At 34.6% G+C, this 17,964-nt stretch overlaps 1 protein-coding gene across 3 annotated transcripts; it reads left to right on the forward strand.

Annotated features, from left to right (window-relative positions):
- The first annotated feature begins 10,830 nt into the window (after positions 1–10,830).
- LOC111392792 (heterogeneous nuclear ribonucleoprotein Q-like) lies at positions 10,831–17,795 on the forward strand. 3 transcript variants are annotated; one of them, XM_023018187.1, is made up of 9 exons: positions 10,831–10,964; positions 11,884–12,335; positions 12,448–12,564; positions 12,750–12,890; positions 12,984–13,163; positions 14,862–15,066; positions 16,765–16,946; positions 17,035–17,123; positions 17,381–17,792. In XM_023018187.1, the coding sequence occupies exons 2-9, from the start codon at positions 11,952–11,954 to the stop codon at positions 17,523–17,525; spliced, it is 1,443 nt and encodes a 480-aa protein (XP_022873955.1). In that variant the 5' UTR covers positions 10,831–10,964; positions 11,884–11,951; the 3' UTR covers positions 17,526–17,792. The 3 variants fall into 3 exon arrangements, with proteins under 3 accessions (XP_022873955.1, XP_022873957.1, XP_022873956.1); XM_023018189.1 differs by having other exon boundaries at positions 17,038–17,123; XM_023018188.1 differs by lacking the exon at positions 10,831–10,964 and having other exon boundaries at positions 11,422–12,335; positions 17,381–17,795.
- Positions 17,796–17,964: the final 169 nt, after the last annotated feature.

A 17,964-nucleotide genomic window follows, 5' to 3' on the forward strand; every position in this document is an offset into this window, starting at 1 on the left:
TATGTCAAATCAAAATACTCCGCTCTTGGTTTTATCTATTGTAACAAGACTTCATATTACGTTAGACTTTTGTTTTTTTATTAATTCTCCTATTGTATTAAGAATTTTATTATTATAATGTGGTGTACAACATTTATTGAGATTGATCAATTGTCCAACTTATTCGTTTTGTCCAGAGAGATCTTTTGTAATCTTCTGTTATTGATTATTAGTGAATTTTCCTGCTTTATCCATGGTTTTTTTCATCTTGTACTTCCACGTAAATCTTGTGTTCTTGTGATTGTTATTTTCATCTTGCCAAGATTCTTGTCTTTAATATTCATAATAATTGGCTCAATTTCTAAAAAGTGATATCAGAGCTATCATTGATTTTTTGACAAGTGAAATCAGAGCCAAGGTTCGGCTATTCGTGGGAGAGCTAGTTTGGTCGTATTAGAGCGATGCTTGATCAACTCAGAACAAGATTTGATTGTTTCGTGATAGCAAGTATGAAGTTTGAAAGTCCACTTTTGGATCGCAACACTGGACTTTCGTTATGACAAATTTTTTATTAGATGATGGAGAAGAAACAACGTAAGAATCAAGCTACAATAGAAGGGACAAGAATGTCCCAATTATATGTTTTGGAAGGTTCGCCAAACACATTTATCACTAAATTTTAAAAAAGAGATATTAGCCCTTCGTAGAGGCACGGTGAGGTTGATTTTGTTCCTTATAATTTGATAACCGTTGACTCAGATCAAATTGGTTGTGATCAGGTTGCTTGTGGTGATAATTTGAGGAAACTCGGTATTAAAGAACTAGCTACTAGGTTAGGTGGAGTTAGTTGTGAACTTAAAGATCTTGTTGCTCATGGTGATAATTCTAACAAATTTGATACCCAAGGTAATTTTGCTGGTAAGCAATGCTTGGATTCAATCGGCAGTTGCTAAGTTTGCCTTGGTTGGGTTGTGTGGAAGAGGTGTAGAATTTTGTTAGAGAGTTTTTGTTGAAGAGTTAAATTTTATACCTTGCAATGAAATGTCTCCAGAATTTTGAAGTTTTGTTCATTGCATTTTATTCGTGTCAAGGTGGAGATTTGTTAGAATTTCGATATGATCTAAATTCTATTTTGGAGGCATATTTGAAGTTGGTTGTTTATGTTGGAGAAGTCTTGAAGAAGTTAAAGACGACAAGGGGAAGGTTTCTCAATTTTGGCAATTTTTCTCTCCTATTTCAACTCAAATATTTCATTATTAGTTTTACGACTTCACCTTATGTTAGACTCTTGTTCATATTAATTCTCCTAGCACTTGTTTGATCCCCATTATTTTCAAAATATATTTTTTTCTCCCATTTTCAACCACAAATTTTTCATTAAAATAATATTACATGAAAATTCAAAAAAAAATCTTATTTTTTAGCTGCATATTTTGCCTCAAAATACTATTCCAAATTATATTTTCATAAAAAAGGGTCTCAAATAGGTGCGTTAGGGGATCCTTTGATTATAAATATATGATGTACAAGACAGATTAAGATTTACCAATAGTACAACTTATTAGTTTGGTCCAAAGAGATCATTTATAATCCTCTATTCTTGATTATTAGAGAATTCTTCTTCTTTACCAGTGATTTTTTCTCCTATTAGATTTTCATGTAAATTTTTTATTCTTGTGATTATTATTTTCATCTTACCCATTATCTCATTTTAACATTCATGACTATTGGCTCAATTTCTAACGTAATACATATGGGTTTGTGGTCAAGATACCGACACATTGCAGCGACACAAAAACTCTCAATCTAAAAGAAGTGGGAAATTTATATGCGACACAAACTCAAATTACTTCTTTTAATTATTATTATTATTATTTTTTGTGTGTGGATCGTTTACTTTTTCTAACTTTTCTTATTCACAAGAGAGAATGAGAATTGAAACGTTGAAATTTTTGGTAGTAAGTGAGTTGCCCTTTACTTTTGTAACTCACTTTACTTTTGTAGAAGATAAATACTTCGAAAAAAGTATGTCCATCCTCTTATCAAAACGTAAGTAAAAATATTGCTCATTTAGATATTATCAAATAATTCCATTCAATGACACAAAATTTAAAAATTAATAATTTTAGTAGAATTATTTCTTTTAGTTCTAATTGTTGGTCCGGATGTAACCATAATGGTTACGCTTGTGTCATTGTACATTTTGTCGATAATAGTTGACTATTACAAAAGAAAATTATTGCTTTCATTCACTTGAATATCCACATAATGGTTCAATTATATATGAGAATTTATAGCAAAATTCAATGAATTTGACGTTTTACATAAATACGGTGAGATTTTAATTAGACGCTAGCCTAAGTCCTTATTTGGCTCTATTAAAATGAGATTTTTGGAAAAACTTTGATTTGAAATAGTGATTTTTTGGAGAATGTGTAATTAAAAAATAAGAAAATTTTTAAGTTTACATGTAGTCCCTGTTTGGCAACCATTATTTTGATAAAAATGGAGTTTTTTGAATAGTGATTTTTTGAAAAATGTGTGGTTAAAATATATAAAAAAAAAGAAATTAGGTTTTGAAATAATGATTATCAAATAGAGGCTTAATATTATTTTATCGAAGTATCGGTAATTGAATATAGGTTTTAAAAAAATATATTTTTTAAAAAATGGAGATATCGACACATGTATTAGACAATTATTATGAGTGATGATATTCATCGCCCCTAGTGTTGAACGTTATTGACTAAAGTTGCCCTAAAAAGAGTTCTAAATAATGTTGCTCACTTGTGAAATAAAAAAGTGTACTGGGTGATGAATCAAGTTAGTAAGATGAAAGTCGGATACATAAGTCATCATAAGAAAGGAAAAAAAGAAAAAGGTAATTACGTTACCACCACAAAAAATTTATTAAGTGCACTACATTATATTCACACCACAATTAAAACATAATTTTAATAAATATACCACAACAAATTTATACATATATACCTAATTTAATAAAAATAATAAAAAATGAATTCTGGGTTTTAATAAACACACCACAACTAAACTTCATCTTTTTCATCTTCTTTTTTTTTTTTAATAGACATTTCTTTCCACTGGGTATTTGATTATGTTAGATGCATCCATGGCTATATGGACTGGACAGGAAAAAAGTAGAAAATCTTACCCATTTCTTCTCATCCACATTATAAGCAGTCTTCTCATTCACGCTATTTTTTTCTTTTTAAATTAATTTTCTAAGAAGGAGAAGATAAAGAAGAAGAAGAAAACTTGATTTCAAATAAACAAGTACGTATCTCTTTGTCAATAAATTTTATTTATAATTTTAGGTAAGTTACTGAAATATTTCGAAACTCAGAGCCCGTTTGATTCTCATTTTTCTAAAAATAAGAATGAAAATATAGTCATTACGGAACCCACATAAGAAATAGAAAGTCAAATATGGTGACTTGATTTGATAAATAACGATTATATTTTTCATTTTTGTAGTCAAATAATAGAAATCAAATAGGGCATTAATAAAAGATAAAGGGATACAAAAAGTAATTGCTACTCACTTATACGTACATATTATACCAAATGAATAAATAATATTTCGTTCTCAATCCTCTTTTCTTCCCAAAACCTTTGCGTGCTCAAATCCAATTTAATTTAATATCTAGTTTTTAACTTTGAAGGCTTTGTTTAGCTGTGGAATTGGGCTGCATTATTTGTGTTTAAAACAAGCTCAAGTATTTAGAGGACCGCTATTAGAATTTCCTAGATCTTGGTACGATTTTTATTTTCTTCTTTTTCTTAATACTAATTTGCTCACAATTTTGTAGGAAAGATTTTTCTTCTTCTTTTTTTTTTCTCCATGCTTTTGGGAGTTGGTCAACTCTTAAATGAGGGGGCGTTTGTTTCGCATTTTTGTAAAAATGAGAATGAAAAATATAGTCGTTATGGACCCCACACAAGAAATAAAAATTCAAATTTGGTGGCTTGATGTGATGGATAACGGTCATATTTTTCATTTTGATGAGAAAAAATAGGAAACAAACAAGGGCTGAGTTTCAAACTTAAAATTAGAGCAAATTAGTGACGGTTCTCTTCGTGTTTCAGTTTTTTAGTTTTAAGTTTTGAATTCATTTTGAATTTTGTGTTTTAAGTGCCTGTTTTGAAATTGCTAAAAATACATTCTTTTTGTCATTCTGGAAAACTGTTTCCCAAAACATAAAATTGGAAAATACGTTTACTTTGAAATTTTGATTATATTTTTTTTTGTAATATTTTATTCAAGAAATCTGATTATTCAATAAATTTTAATATTTTAATGTTAATATAATATTAAATAACATATAAATTTTGAAATTTGTGAATCTTGAAATATTTTTGGCCATTTTGAAAATTGAACATTTCTCACAATTTACGCAACATACAATTTGTATCGCACGTTAAACTCCTGCTTTAATTTGCATTTCTACTACACGAAAAAATAAAAAGAGTAAAGCCCATCCCAGATTAAAAGGTCAAAGAATTCTTGATCTTTAAATAAATGTCACCATTGTCGGCATGCCCAACACACATCAGTCTGCTTACCCTTCTCACAAACAAATTCTGCAATTTCAATTGCAACTCGACGTATATAACATCAATAAAAAAGAAATGATATAATATCAAATGAGGAGAAAAGTTTAATCTGTCTCCAACTTGATAAAATACGGCAACACACTTTTGTAATTTGGACTGCCATGAGACAGCTCTCCCTGCAAAAGTAATCAAATATCATGAAGTTGATTTTCTACCATCAAGATCACCAGCGATATCTGCATCTGTAAAGCCCTCCAAAATTAGTTTTGAACCTCCAAAAGTCAAGCACATTTTAGAAGTACCCCTCAAGTATCTAAAGATCCATTTTACTGCCTCCCAATGCTCTTTACCAGGATTAACAAGAAACCTGCTGACTACTCCAATTGCATGAGCAATGTCTGACCGTGTACAAACCATGACATACATCAAACTCCCAACCGCAAAGGAGTAAGGAATCTTTGCCATTTTTTCTTTATCTTCCTCCTTAGAAGGACAAGTCACCTTACTCAGTTTGAAGTGACTACCAAGTGGTGTCCCAACAGGTTTAGGATTATTCATGTTAAACTTTTTTAGCACTCTCTCTACATATTTCTCCTGTGATAACCATAAGTTTCTGGCTTACCTATTACGACGAATATGCATTCCCAAAATTTGCCTTGCTGGTCCAATATCCTTCATGTCAAACGACTTGAACAGATCTACTTTCAAACTGCGAATTAATTGAACATCATGTCCCACTATCAACATATCATCTACATATAACAAAAGGATGATGAAGTTACCACCATGGAATTCTCTGACATAAACACAATGATCTGCATCTGTCCTGGTATAACCATGACCTCCCATAAATGAATCAAATTTCTTATACCACTGTCTTGGAGCATGTCTCAACCCATACAAACTCTTTTTCAACCTGCAAACCATATGTTCTTTTCCTCTTACTTCAAGTCCCTCTGACTGAATCATATAGATTTCTTCCTCCAAATCACCATGGAGAAAGGCGATCTTGATATCTAACTGCTCAAGCTCAATATCCAAACTAGCTACTAAACCCAAAACTACTCGAATAGAAGTCATTTTGACAACGGGAGAGAATATCTCATCAAAGTCAATCCCTTTCTTCTGACCGAAGCTTTTTACCACCAATCGAGCTTCATACTTCACTAGCTTTTCACCATCTTTCTTCAGCTTGAACACCCATTTATTTTTCAATGTCTTTTTACCTTTAGGAAACTCTGCTAGCTCATAAGTGTTATTCTTCTGCAAAGAATTCATCTCTTCCTGTATGGCCTTCACCCAACTTTGTTTATCCTTATGAGATTCTATCTCCCGAAAACATTATGGCTCCCCCTCATCAGTTACCAACACATAATCTAATACTGAATACCTGGTTGATGGACGATGCTCCCTGGTTGATCTTCTAATCTGAGATTCTGATGTAGTAGGCTACTCGCTCTGCTCAACATCTTCTAAATCATTCTCATCAATCATTGCTGACTCATCAGCATGATTGTCAACGTGTGTCTCTACACCCTGAGTGACATTGTCTGAAGGTAAGGGGAGAGGTTAAGGTCAGTGACACCCTCAATAACAGGTCTTTGATTCCCAGATTTCTCAACATCTGTCAACTTCTGATTTTCATAAAAAATCACATCTCTACTTCTGAATATTTTCTTCTTTTCTGGATCCCATAATCCATAGCCAAATTCCGCATCTCCATAGCCAACAAAAATGCAAGGACTAGCTTTATCATCGAGTTTCAATTGTTGTTCCTTAGCCATATGTGCAAATGCTTTACATCCAAAAATCTTCAAGTGAGATTAAGAAACATCTTTTCCTGTCCACATTTTTTCTAGAATTTCAAAATCCAAAGGAGCTGATGGAGACCGATTGATTAGGTAGCACGCTGTTCGAACTGCTTCACCCCAGAATAACTTAGGTAACCTAGCCATCCTTAACATAATTCTGACCTTTTCTACAATTGTACGGTTCATTCTCTCTGCCATATCGTTGTGTTGTGGAGTACCAGGAACTGTCTTTTCATGTTTAATATCGTGTTCTAAGTAGTAATCTTTAAACACTTTAGACGTATATTCACCTCCATTGTCAATTCGGAGACACTTCAAAAGCTTTCCACTTTCTCATTCCACCATGGCATGAAACTCTTTAAAGTATTGAAAAACCTGGTCTTTCAATCTCGAAAAGAACACCCACAACTTTCGTGAAGCATCATCAATAAAAGTAAGAAAATACTTATTACCATCTAAGGACTCCACCTCAATGGGACCACAAACGTCAGAATAAATCAAATCTAAAACATTAGATTTTCTACTAGAGGATTTCTGAAAGGATACTCTATGTTGTTTACCAAATAAACAATAATCACAAGAATTTAATGATGTACCTTTAGTAAAAGGAATGAGAGACTTCTTTGCCAAAATCTGTAATCATTTCTCGCTCATGTGATCCAACCGCTTATGCCACAAGTCTGGTGAAGAATCACTTTCAGTTGCATTTACTGCTGCACTACACGCCTTTACCTGTGTCTTGTAAAGTGTGCAACAAACCTTTCCTCTAACAAATACCATTGACCATTTTGTTAGTTTCCATCTTCCGCTGCCAAAATAATTGTCATACCCTGCTTCATCAAATGCATGTGTAGATAGTAAATTCAAGTGCATGTCAGAAACATGTCGCACATTCTTCAATGTCAAGCTGTATCCAATATCTGTCTGAAGATAGATGTCACCAATTCCCGCAATACTGACAAAACTGTCATTATCCATCTTCACTCTGCCAAAGTTACTTGATTTGTATGAAGTGAAGAACTCCCGTCTTGTAGTGACATGGTAAGAAGCCGTTGAGTCAATAACCCATTCAACAAATGAATCCGCAACATGACAACATTGCTCATCTTCAGCCGAAAATACTGTTACCACTACTACTTCTTCTTCTTCTTCTTCTGAAGCACTAGCTGCTGTATTTTGATCAGTCTTCTTCTGATTTTTCTCCTCTTTTAATTTTTTTTTCCAAGCTATGCAATGCTTCTTTATATGACCCTCTTTATCACAATAAAAACATTTAACCTTTCCCCTTGTCTTTGACTGACTTCTAAAATTATCACGTCCTTTAGGACCTCTGCTTTTACTCCTACCTCTGTTCTCTGTAATAAGAGCCTGTGCATCATTCCCACCCAAGTCTTTTCTTCGTATTTCTTCATTAAACAAACTATCTTTAACTAGAGTAAGTTCCAGCACGCCATTCGGAGCGAAGTTACTAATGATACCACCAAAGTCTCCCAACTATCAGGCAATGAACTCAGAAGTAATAGTGCTTGCATCTCATCATCTAGCACTATTTTCATTATGGTCAACTGATTTATCAAGTCTTGAAATTCACTCAAATGCTTAGCAACTGATTTTCCCTCCTTTAGCTTCAGATTCACAAGCTTTCTAATAGCAAAAGCTTTATTTTGAGTAGTCTTCCTCTCATAGAGACTCTCCAGTTTTTCCCAAAGACTATGTGCATCCGTCTCTTGAGATATATGATGGAAAACATAATGTCAACCCACTGTCTAATAAATGGCTTCCCTGTTCATCTTCTTCCAGTCATCGTCACTCACATTGCTTGGCTTTGCACTATCACCTTCAATAAGTTCATGTAAATCCTTACAATACAAGATGTCCTCCATCATAGGCTTTCAAATAGAATAATTTTAAGCCGACAATTTAATCATAATGCCCGAAGTATTTTCCATTTATTCCGCAATAAAACCACACCTACACAACCTGGCTCTGATACCAATTAGTTGGGCAATTTTAATTACTGCAAGAATAATTTTACCAATCCAAGCAATTAATTAGAACGATTAACTATGCAAATAAATAATCCAAGCAAAAATAAGAAAGCGCAACACCAAATTTTTACGTGGATTTTTTCCCTCGAATGTAGAGGGAAAAAAATCACGGGACAACTCCGACCAAAATCTGCTATAATAAAATATAAATTAAATTTGAAGCCGACAATTTAATTGCAGTTGCCAAGTTCACATTCAAATTGTACGAGTCTGGAAATTTCATATAGCCATAAACGGAACACAACTTAAAATGGCAATGGAAAAACTTCGACCATAAACGTGTTATTTTACTGAATCAAGTTATTACTGAAATCCATGGTGGATTACACATTTTACTGAGTAGTAATACCAACAATGGCCTCCAATGTCTTCTTCTCCAATTCCAATTCATCAACCCACACAGAACTTTGTCTATGCAGAAGCTCCTTCTTCTCCTCAATTTTCATTTGTCTCATCCTCCAATATTCAAGTTTCTTTGCTCTTTCTTTCATCTGCATTATAAGAATACAAACCATTAATGCAGAGAATCCATCTAATGGGGACAACTTTATATCAAGTTTATTCGAAACTTTTTGATCATTTTGCATCCTCAACCTCCAAAAAAGATTGAATGATAAATAAACAAAAATGAAACTCAACCAGATTGCAGATTATCTACTTCAAGTACATGTATTGAAATCAATAGGAATGCAACACAAGGAACTTCATTAAAAAATTATCATACTAAAAAGTGATAACCGTAAGAAACTAACAAGTGCCAAATAGAGGATAAACAATGCTAATTAGAGGATAAAAAATTAAAGTAAGTTTCATCCTATTGAAATGTAAACTAGAGGACAAACGATGAAAGTACCACACATTCATATTTCGAAAGGAAATAAATATTCATCCCGCCTCTGGATGGACAAAATAAAAGTTAAAGCATAGGGTATAGTTCTTAAACGAGACCAAGAAGGAGATGGTTGATAAGTTGGTAGAAATGAACCATAGCCACTGAATTTTGCCCCTATTATGCAATTAAAGCTCCGATCAGTACTTCATACTCGAAGTCACATTAGTGTTACCCTCAAATTTTGTGTGTTCAGTCACTCTTTTTGTCACCTCACCTAAATTCTCAGTCGAAACTCCTCCTTCAAAATCTTTCTGAAAATATCCAAGAACATTTTTGAGTTTCTCCCCCTTCAAAATAGAGCAAACTAACACATCATATCATTATCTAAAGTCCTATTCTAGCTCTCTTTGGAAAGCTCGAAAGCTAGACACTGTTTAGCAAACGTCATAAATAGTGCCCAAACGCAGAATTCGTCTGGCTCTTATCAAAATCTAAACAAGATTCCTTTAAATCCAGAACAAAGTACAATATAGAATGCATTTTATTAACATATTCTTGTTACAAAATTATTAGGCATGAGTAACAACACACGTGCTCTTCAACGAATTAAACAAATTAATTATAAAACTGTATGAATCGATCTAAACAGAACTAGCAGACCTTTGACAATTGAACATGATATAATTCATAAATCAAACTACGTATAGCTTTAAAAAATTGAATTACAAAGAAAAACTAAAAAATAAAATGAACTTACAATAAGAGAGGGCAATACAGGGTCAATGGTGGCATCGCCACCATCAGCTTGACTCCATTCAATCCTTCTTACTCTCTGGCTGCACAGAATAAAAGTTAAAGGATTGAGTATAAGTACCACACATTTGGAGATGCATAGAGTATATGTAATGAGAGTTATTTGAGAAGTTAAAGCAAGAAATTCCATCAACATCCAAGTTCGAGAATTGAATGGATTCGAATTGAGGTCCAATCTCGATCCATTTTGGTAATGAAAAACTCTTCTCAAGAAACTGTAACACCTTGATCTTGATATCCTCATGGCTATTCTTATCAAGAAATTAGCAAAAGGGGCAGCCCTATTTCTCGAATGATTTGCTGATATATCGCTGTTTTCTATAGCCTCCTGTGGAAAATTCCGACGTCATCACGTCAACCTATGTGGTCAACCCATGGTGGCGGACCACATGGGTCGACATCGTCTGCCTCTGCTGCACCTTGCCCAGCAACGATCCGCCAATTTCGCCCAGAACAGGTGGTGGGAATGGGCATGAGAAAAATGGAGGGGAGAAACGGGAATGATGTATTTTCCGTGTTTTCTAAAAATATCGTGTTTTGGCTGAAAAACACTCAAAACATCATTTTAGACGTTTTGAGTTTCTTGTACAAATTTTTTTTTTGTGTTTTGAAAAAACTAATTTTCTAAAATAGGAAAGAACCGTTTAGAAAAATCGAAAATTGAAAACGGTTCGAAAACAATAAAGAGAACAGCTCTTTAATTTTTTAAAAAGAAGTTATCAAAATGACGGAGTTACCCCTACGGACCAAAATGACGAGAATAGCCGTGCGGGCAAGGGTACCAAATTAGGGCCCTCAAAGCAAAAGAAATATTAGGGGAAATTGGGGATCTCATTCTTCCAGGCTCTGAGACACACAACAGAGAGAGCAAGATAAAGCAAAAACCAATCAAAATTGAAATTTTTGGTATGCAAAGTCTCACTCAAATCTCCTACTGCTTCTGTTTATATCACTTACATAATATTCACACATACACTCGCTCTCTATACATACATCTGACTTTTTTTTCTGATTTGCCCTTGAATCAGTTTCGAAAACCCTTTATTGTAATTCTCGAAATACTGGGAGTTTAGGATTTAATTGGTATTCTGTGTTGAAATTCTTCCAGATCGTGCGGTTTCCCTATTATAATCTAGTACTAATTTGGTTTGTATGGCCATCCGTTAAAAGGTTGATTAAATGTTGATTGCATGCTTAGGCATGTTTTTTTTTTCCATTTGGGGGGTAAATACATTACGTTTGCACCAAGAAATTATAGAATATTCGTTTTAACAGCATTGTATTTGCTGCTGAAAATTACGGCATGCAATAAAAATTCTTTCCTTTTCTTGGGTTGGGCGGCGTGGGTGGGGGAGGGGGAGGGGAGGGATTCTGGGCTGGCAGTTGTTTCTGTGTTTCCTGGTTTTTGTGGGAACCCAGCACCAGTGCAAAGTTTAGCTGCTTTTGTAAGCTTGGCTTGCAATGAAAAATCAAGAAAATAGTGATTGGTTCTCGGAATTCAGTGTTGGTTTTAATCGGAAGTGTAATACTCAATTTGAATACCCCGTCTCTAGAAACTGAACAATTTCCAAATGCCAATATGGCTTTGAATCCCAAACCTTAAATTTGCCTAAATCCCAAACCTTAAATTTGCCTAATATCACCAAAAAAATGCTAGAGGTAAAATTGTTCTGCATTCCCATTTGGCTGTTCATTTCTCATGTTTAAAAACCAGGAGTGATGGTTTTCAGATTCTTCACACTTAAATACCTTTCAGCCAGTATCCGTACTCTCTACAAATGGTTATCTCTTTGCCAGCTGCCATAATAATAATGTGAGCATGCAGATTTTATTGGTGGACACGAGGCCCAAGTTGTATTTGTTTTGTGACAAGACTTGGAGCATAAAGTAATCATGACAGAGAACGCTGAAATTGAGGACCAAGTGGATTTTGATGATGACAATTACATTGAAGAAGAAGATGATGTCGAAGAACCCATGGAGGATGAAGGAGATGGAAAAGGTGGTGAGGATGATGTTGATGAACTTCAAGAGGACATAAGTGGAGATAGCAGGAAAGAGCAGACACCTGGGATGATTGGAAACAATCTTGGCAATGAGCATGTGGAAGATGAAGAAAAGCCTAGCACTCCCATTAAAGAAGATGACAAAGAGAAGCATGCTGAACTTCTTGCTTTTCCTCCTCATGGCTCTGAAGTTTTCATTGGTGGAATTTCTCGAGATGTTTCAGAAGAAGATTTGAGGGAACTCTGTGAACCCTTTGGTGAAATTTTTGAGGTCAGTTTTAGCTTGTAGAACTAAAGTATATGTATATCTTTTATGTTTCTGGTGCTTTCTTTGTCTTGTCAACCACAGTCTATATAAATCTGGTAGCTTCATCATCTGGCAGATAAGAGTCATGAAGAATAGAGATACTGGTGAAAGTCGAGGTTTTGCTTTTGTAGCCTTCAGAACAAATGATGTTGCACAGAAGGCCATTGAAGAGTTACATAGCAAAGAATTCAAGGTAGAATTTGCTGTTTTTGTTTCAAAATCTTTTGTTAAAGGTCTTTGTAAGGTCAGTAGGTTGCAGTCTGGTATTCTACTATTTCTATTGTGTTTGGACACAGTTCTATGTCTTGATTTTTGATTTTTTTTTTTCTCTCTATGTTTTAATGTTTGATTTTTTTTCCTTCTGTTTCCTGATTGAAGGGGAGAACAATTCGGTGTTCGCTGTCAGAAACCAAATATAGATTGTTCATTGGCAATGTCCCAAAGAGTTGGACTGATGATGACTTCAGAAAAGTCATTGAAGCTACTGGTCCTGGAGCAGAAACCATAGAACTCATAAAGGTTTGTTTTTATTTATCATTTTTTCAAATATAATGTGATGGTATTTCTTAGATTAATTGTCCTTAACAGTTGATGTTTTTTCTTTAACTACAGGATCCGCAAAACCAAAGCCGTAACCGAGGTTTTGGTTTTGTGGAATATTACAACAATGCTTGTGCTGATTATTCTAGGCAGAAAATGTCAAATGCAAATTTTAATCTGGATGGCAACACACCAACTGTGACATGGGCTGATCCGAAAATTACGCCTGATAATTCTTCTGCCACCGCCCAGGTAATATCTGAGATAGTTGGAAATATACTAAGTTCTAATGTCTAATTTGGAATTTGACACTTTTCTGGGGCAGTAGTTCTTAAGGTACTTTTAGAGAGAAAAAAAATTCCCTTTTATTTTTTTATTTTTCTTGAAATGGCTGAGCTTATGGTGCAAGCAGAGGAACATGTGAAATAGAGCTGTCTCCGTTATTGTGCACTTTAAAACGGACCAATGAACATGGATCTGTACTAGATAAGAATGCATCCTACCACTGATTATGTTATGTTGTTCACGCTAGAAATTAACAAAGAATAATGAAATTCAAAAAGAGAGTAAGTAGCAGAAAGCATAGAAATCCAAGAGAGAGAAGCCTCCTCTTCTCCTAATGTCAAATTTTAAGGCAGATCGTTATGAAGTTAGTGGGTAACGGGGAAAGATTGAAAGGAAACTGGATAGCCAAGAAGCGCTATAGTGCTACACTGACGACACTCTAGGCTCACTGGATATAAACATTATATCTTAGCCCCTGTTTGAACCCCATTTTTTGAGAATAGATTTTGTAAAAAGTGAGTTTCTCTTTTTAGAATGTATGGTTAAAAAGTGAAAAATGCTTTGGATTTGCGTGCAAAATTATTTTATTGGGAGAATTTGTGGTTGACAATAAGTTTGGGGAAAATGAGGTTTAAAGAATGGGTTCAAATAGGGGCTTAATACATATTGCCCATTTACTTAAAAAATTGAATTATGGATACATAAATGGTTAGCTAAGAAGCATTTAAACTGACAAAACCTTGGGGCACATTGGATTTGAAAATTATATCTTATTATTTGCCCATTATTTGGAACTTGAAAAGTTGAATTATTCCTAAATTAACCAATGTTAGATTGATAATTTCAAAAATAAGAAAGCTACGAGTAGCTGTTTTCAATTTTATTATTTGAGTTACTGGAAAATGATAAGAAGTCATTGAAGGTAGACAAGTCATGAGAATCACTCTGTTTACTGCTATTTCCTATTTGGTAACCCTTTTATCCAAAGTGTAACATGTTTTTGGTCATTGAGTGTATCACAACGTGTTTCTAACGTGTTCCCAAGATTTTAAATTAGAACAATAGTAGAAATATTGTGTGTGTGTGTGTGTGTGAGAGAGAGGGAGAGAGAGACACATGTTTGGAACATTTTGGTGTCCACACAAACATTGTTGCCCTAGGAGATTCTCCATGCTTAGCTGAAGATGGCTACTGAATTATGAAAATGAGCATAGCATCATATCCCCCATTGCATTTTCAAAAATCTTTCTTTAGCCATCATTCGCCTAATATATTTCGTGATATTCTTACCTTGGCGGTATGTAAAAATCATTACTTTTGGTTATAACTCATAAGTCGCATGAATGCATGTACTTAATTTGATACTTCTTGACAGCTGAGATGGAAGTCGAGTGTTCAAAACATGAACAGTTTTACTGCAAGTCTGGCATACTGAAGCTTTTTTCTCCCTCCACTTTGTTAATGTTACTCCATATATGAGATCTGTTTTTCTTGGTGGAAGCTATTCTTCTTGTAAAACCTGATGGATTTTGGTACAGTTTTCAGATGATTGTGTATTTCAAGTTTTTGTTCATCTGCCTAGACTAGCGGCAATGAGATTACTTCTTGGTAAAACATTGTAGTGATTTTGAGTTATAACAATACTTCATTGTAATGCTTTGCCAGGTCAAGGCTCTTTACGTGAAGAACATACCTGAGAGTACACCCACTGAGCAATTAAAGGAACTCTTCCAGCGCCATGGTGAAGTAACTAAAGTTGTTATGCCACCAGCCAAAAGTGGCGGGAAAAGAGATTTTGGCTTTATTCACTATGCGGAAAGATCAAGTGCATTGAAGGCTGTCAATGACACAGAAAAGTACGAAATTAATGGTATGTACCATATATCCACTATCTAATGTAATGTTCAATAAATTCATAAGCAATAGGCATACTAGATAAGAGTTGAAGTTGGAAAAACAGTTTCTGCATGTGCCGTTACTGATCATACGTCAATTACTTGATTCGATTGATGAGGGCATGAAAAGTCAGATCCTTGATGGAAATTGGTGACCAATCAATTCATTTATTTTAATAATGCAACCTATGTTTTGTAATGTTACATTTTTTATTTATCTTCCACTGCACCAATAAATGCTACATTTGATGTATCGAATTCAGACAACTAGTTATAGACATCCGGTTGTGGAATATTATCTTCATCATGATATGCCTCCACCATTTTCTGCATATTCATCATTGTAGTTGATTACGACACTTCACAGTTGCCAGTCCCTTCTAAAATGTTTGACCTATAATGGTAATTTTCATCTCAATTAATGTGGTCTCATTATCGCTGCACTTTAAAATCACATCTAAAAGTTGATATCCAACATTAGAGTGCTCCAAAAACACACTTAAAGGTAAAAGCCATTTATCTACTACAACACGCGTAGATGGATTGCCAATTAGTGATTTAAAATTTTAAACATAGAATTCTGGAGATGCTAAATCATAAGATGTCCTTTTTATAGAACAGAAGTTGACATGAACTTCTGGATATGCTACATAATCTCTCTCTCTCTCTCACATTCTCTTTTTTTGATCTCTGCTTGGTTCCAGTGGTTAGCCTAAGTAAACATTTGGGAAAGGAACTCAAGCTTGATGTCAATACACAATCTATTGTCTGTGCACGAGAGCAAGTTATCATTTTCCTGAAGGTGTAGGCTACAAATGGTGTTATTCAATGTATAGTTAGTGTTCTGTTTAAAGTATGTAGATGGTGCTCGTGGTTGATCCCCCCCGGCCCCCCCCCCAAAACCCCCGGGGCAAAAAATGAAAAATAAAAAATCTCATTTTAATGGTTGGTTGTTAAACAGGGAATAAATATGAGTTGGAACTGTACATAGGAAACTTATTGGTTACCAATCTTGTCAGTAAAAGGTATTGTGACTTTTCAATAGTATAAAGATGCAATTTCAGAAGTTCGTGGCTGATATGAATAGTGAAATACATAATTATGGTAGGCTCTTGGGGGAGCCTTGATCTCTAAATTGAGTTTTCGAGGAATTCAAACCTCCAAAAGCATACCAATGCTAAACAATATCTTCTTCTCCCGTTCAATTTCTTTTATGCTCTTTGAATGGAAAAATAAATTACAAAATAACTCCACTAATCATAGAACATAGAGACAACTACCCGCTAACACAAAGAATGCTCCTATAACTACATTTGAATGCTGTAACAATTTTGTTATATCAAACCTTGTTTCCGAATTTTCTTCTCTATTATTAGTATAGGCCACAGAATACTTTCTTTCTTCATCATAAGTTCCTAATGTTTCCTGCATCACATGAAAGATGTGCAAAAATACCCAATTTGGATTACCACAGCAGCTGTCCCAAGCTGTTACCCTAATTGACAATAAAATAGGTCTTGTCTCTGGTTTATGCATTTGATCTTTTGTAATGCTTTTTTTAATAGAAGAAACCTTTCTCCCCAACAGTTTCTTGTACTTGCTTTCAACTCTTTTCTATCTCATATTTGCTAAAATATTTTTCTTGGAAAATGATCAAATATTGTAAATTGCAGGTCATTTGTTGGAAGTTGTTCTTGCAAAGCCTCAGACTGAGAAAAAGTTTGATACGGCAAGTCCTCACAATTCCGCACCCATGCCAAATTATATTCCTCATCCTGGATATGCTGGTATACCTTTGAATCCATATGCTGCCCCCATGGCATCTGGGTATGGTGCAGCTGCCGGACTCCAGCAGGTGGTAACTGAGATGATCCTGGTTATCTATTTTCTATATTTGTTTCTTTCAGAAAGATTTTCATCTAATGTACGCACTCACACTTTAGCAGCCTATGATTTATGGAAGGGGACCAATGCCAGCAGGGATGCAGATGGTGCCAATGGTTTTACCAGATGGTCGAATTGGCTATGTTCTGTAAGTTGCTTCAATAATGGTATTTTTATGTGTAAATATAAAGTACGAAGGATTTTGCTAAGTGTACATAATGAAATGTGCATAAAGGATGACGTAATGTGATGTGGAGGGAAAAGATTGGTTGAAAAATTAATTGTTTTTTAAACAGACAAATGATAGAGTGCCATGTGGCATTATGGACACCCTTATGTATATGCTTATGTATTTGTAGCACTACTTAAGTACAAATATCTTTAACCAAGACATGTTTTGTACAGTCAGCAGCCTGGCGTACAGATGTCACCTCCAGTCAGACCCCGGAGGAACGATAGGAGCAATGGTGCTGGTGGACCGCAAGCACGAGGAGGAACCAGCAGTGGCAATGATGATTCTAATCGTGGTAGACGTTATCGACCCTATTAGAAGTGTGGCCTCATTGTATTTATTGTACTTGAATCCCTAGTTCATGGAGAAAGGGTTAACTTATTTTAGTTTTTAGATACCATGAAGCAGCTTATTTAGGTTTTGTCATGAGTGGCACGGGTTGGAGATCTTGTTACAGCTGCATGATCATTTCTCATGTTGTTTACGTTTAGTTTCGTTTTATTGGCGGAAATATAGTTGGACCTTTTGTTGCTAAATATGCACAAAACATGTACTTTGTTTCATTTTATAAAATTTACGTTTGATTAAGATTTAAGGTTTTGAAGAGCCTCTCTTATGTCTTCTATTAAAGTGGGTTGGTGCTGAATCGCATAACTAGTTGTGCTTTAGGCAGACTACTCTGAGGCCTGAGCTATTGTAATTACTATTGCTGGATTTATGTAGAAAAAGGAACATCGATATGATCAGTACAATGTAT

This window comes from Olea europaea, unplaced genomic scaffold (genome assembly GCF_002742605.1).
Source record: "Olea europaea var. sylvestris unplaced genomic scaffold, O_europaea_v1 scaffold978, whole genome shotgun sequence".
NCBI classification, from domain to species: Eukaryota; Viridiplantae; Streptophyta; class Magnoliopsida; order Lamiales; family Oleaceae; genus Olea; species Olea europaea.

What these genes read in the sequence shown, in the direction of transcription:
- LOC111392792 (XM_023018187.1), top strand. Translation starts at nt 11,952, where the DNA reads ATGACAGAGAACGCTGAAATTGAGGACCAAGTGGATTTTGATGATGAC. An exon ending in CAGCTGCCGGACTCCAGCAG is followed by an intron (nt 16,947 to 17,034) that starts GTGGTAACTGAG and finishes CTCACACTTTAG; the next exon opens with CAGCCTATGATTTATGGAAG. An exon ending in GGTCGAATTGGCTATGTTCT is followed by an intron (nt 17,124 to 17,380) that starts GTAAGTTGCTTC and finishes TGTTTTGTACAG; the next exon opens with TCAGCAGCCTGGCGTACAGA.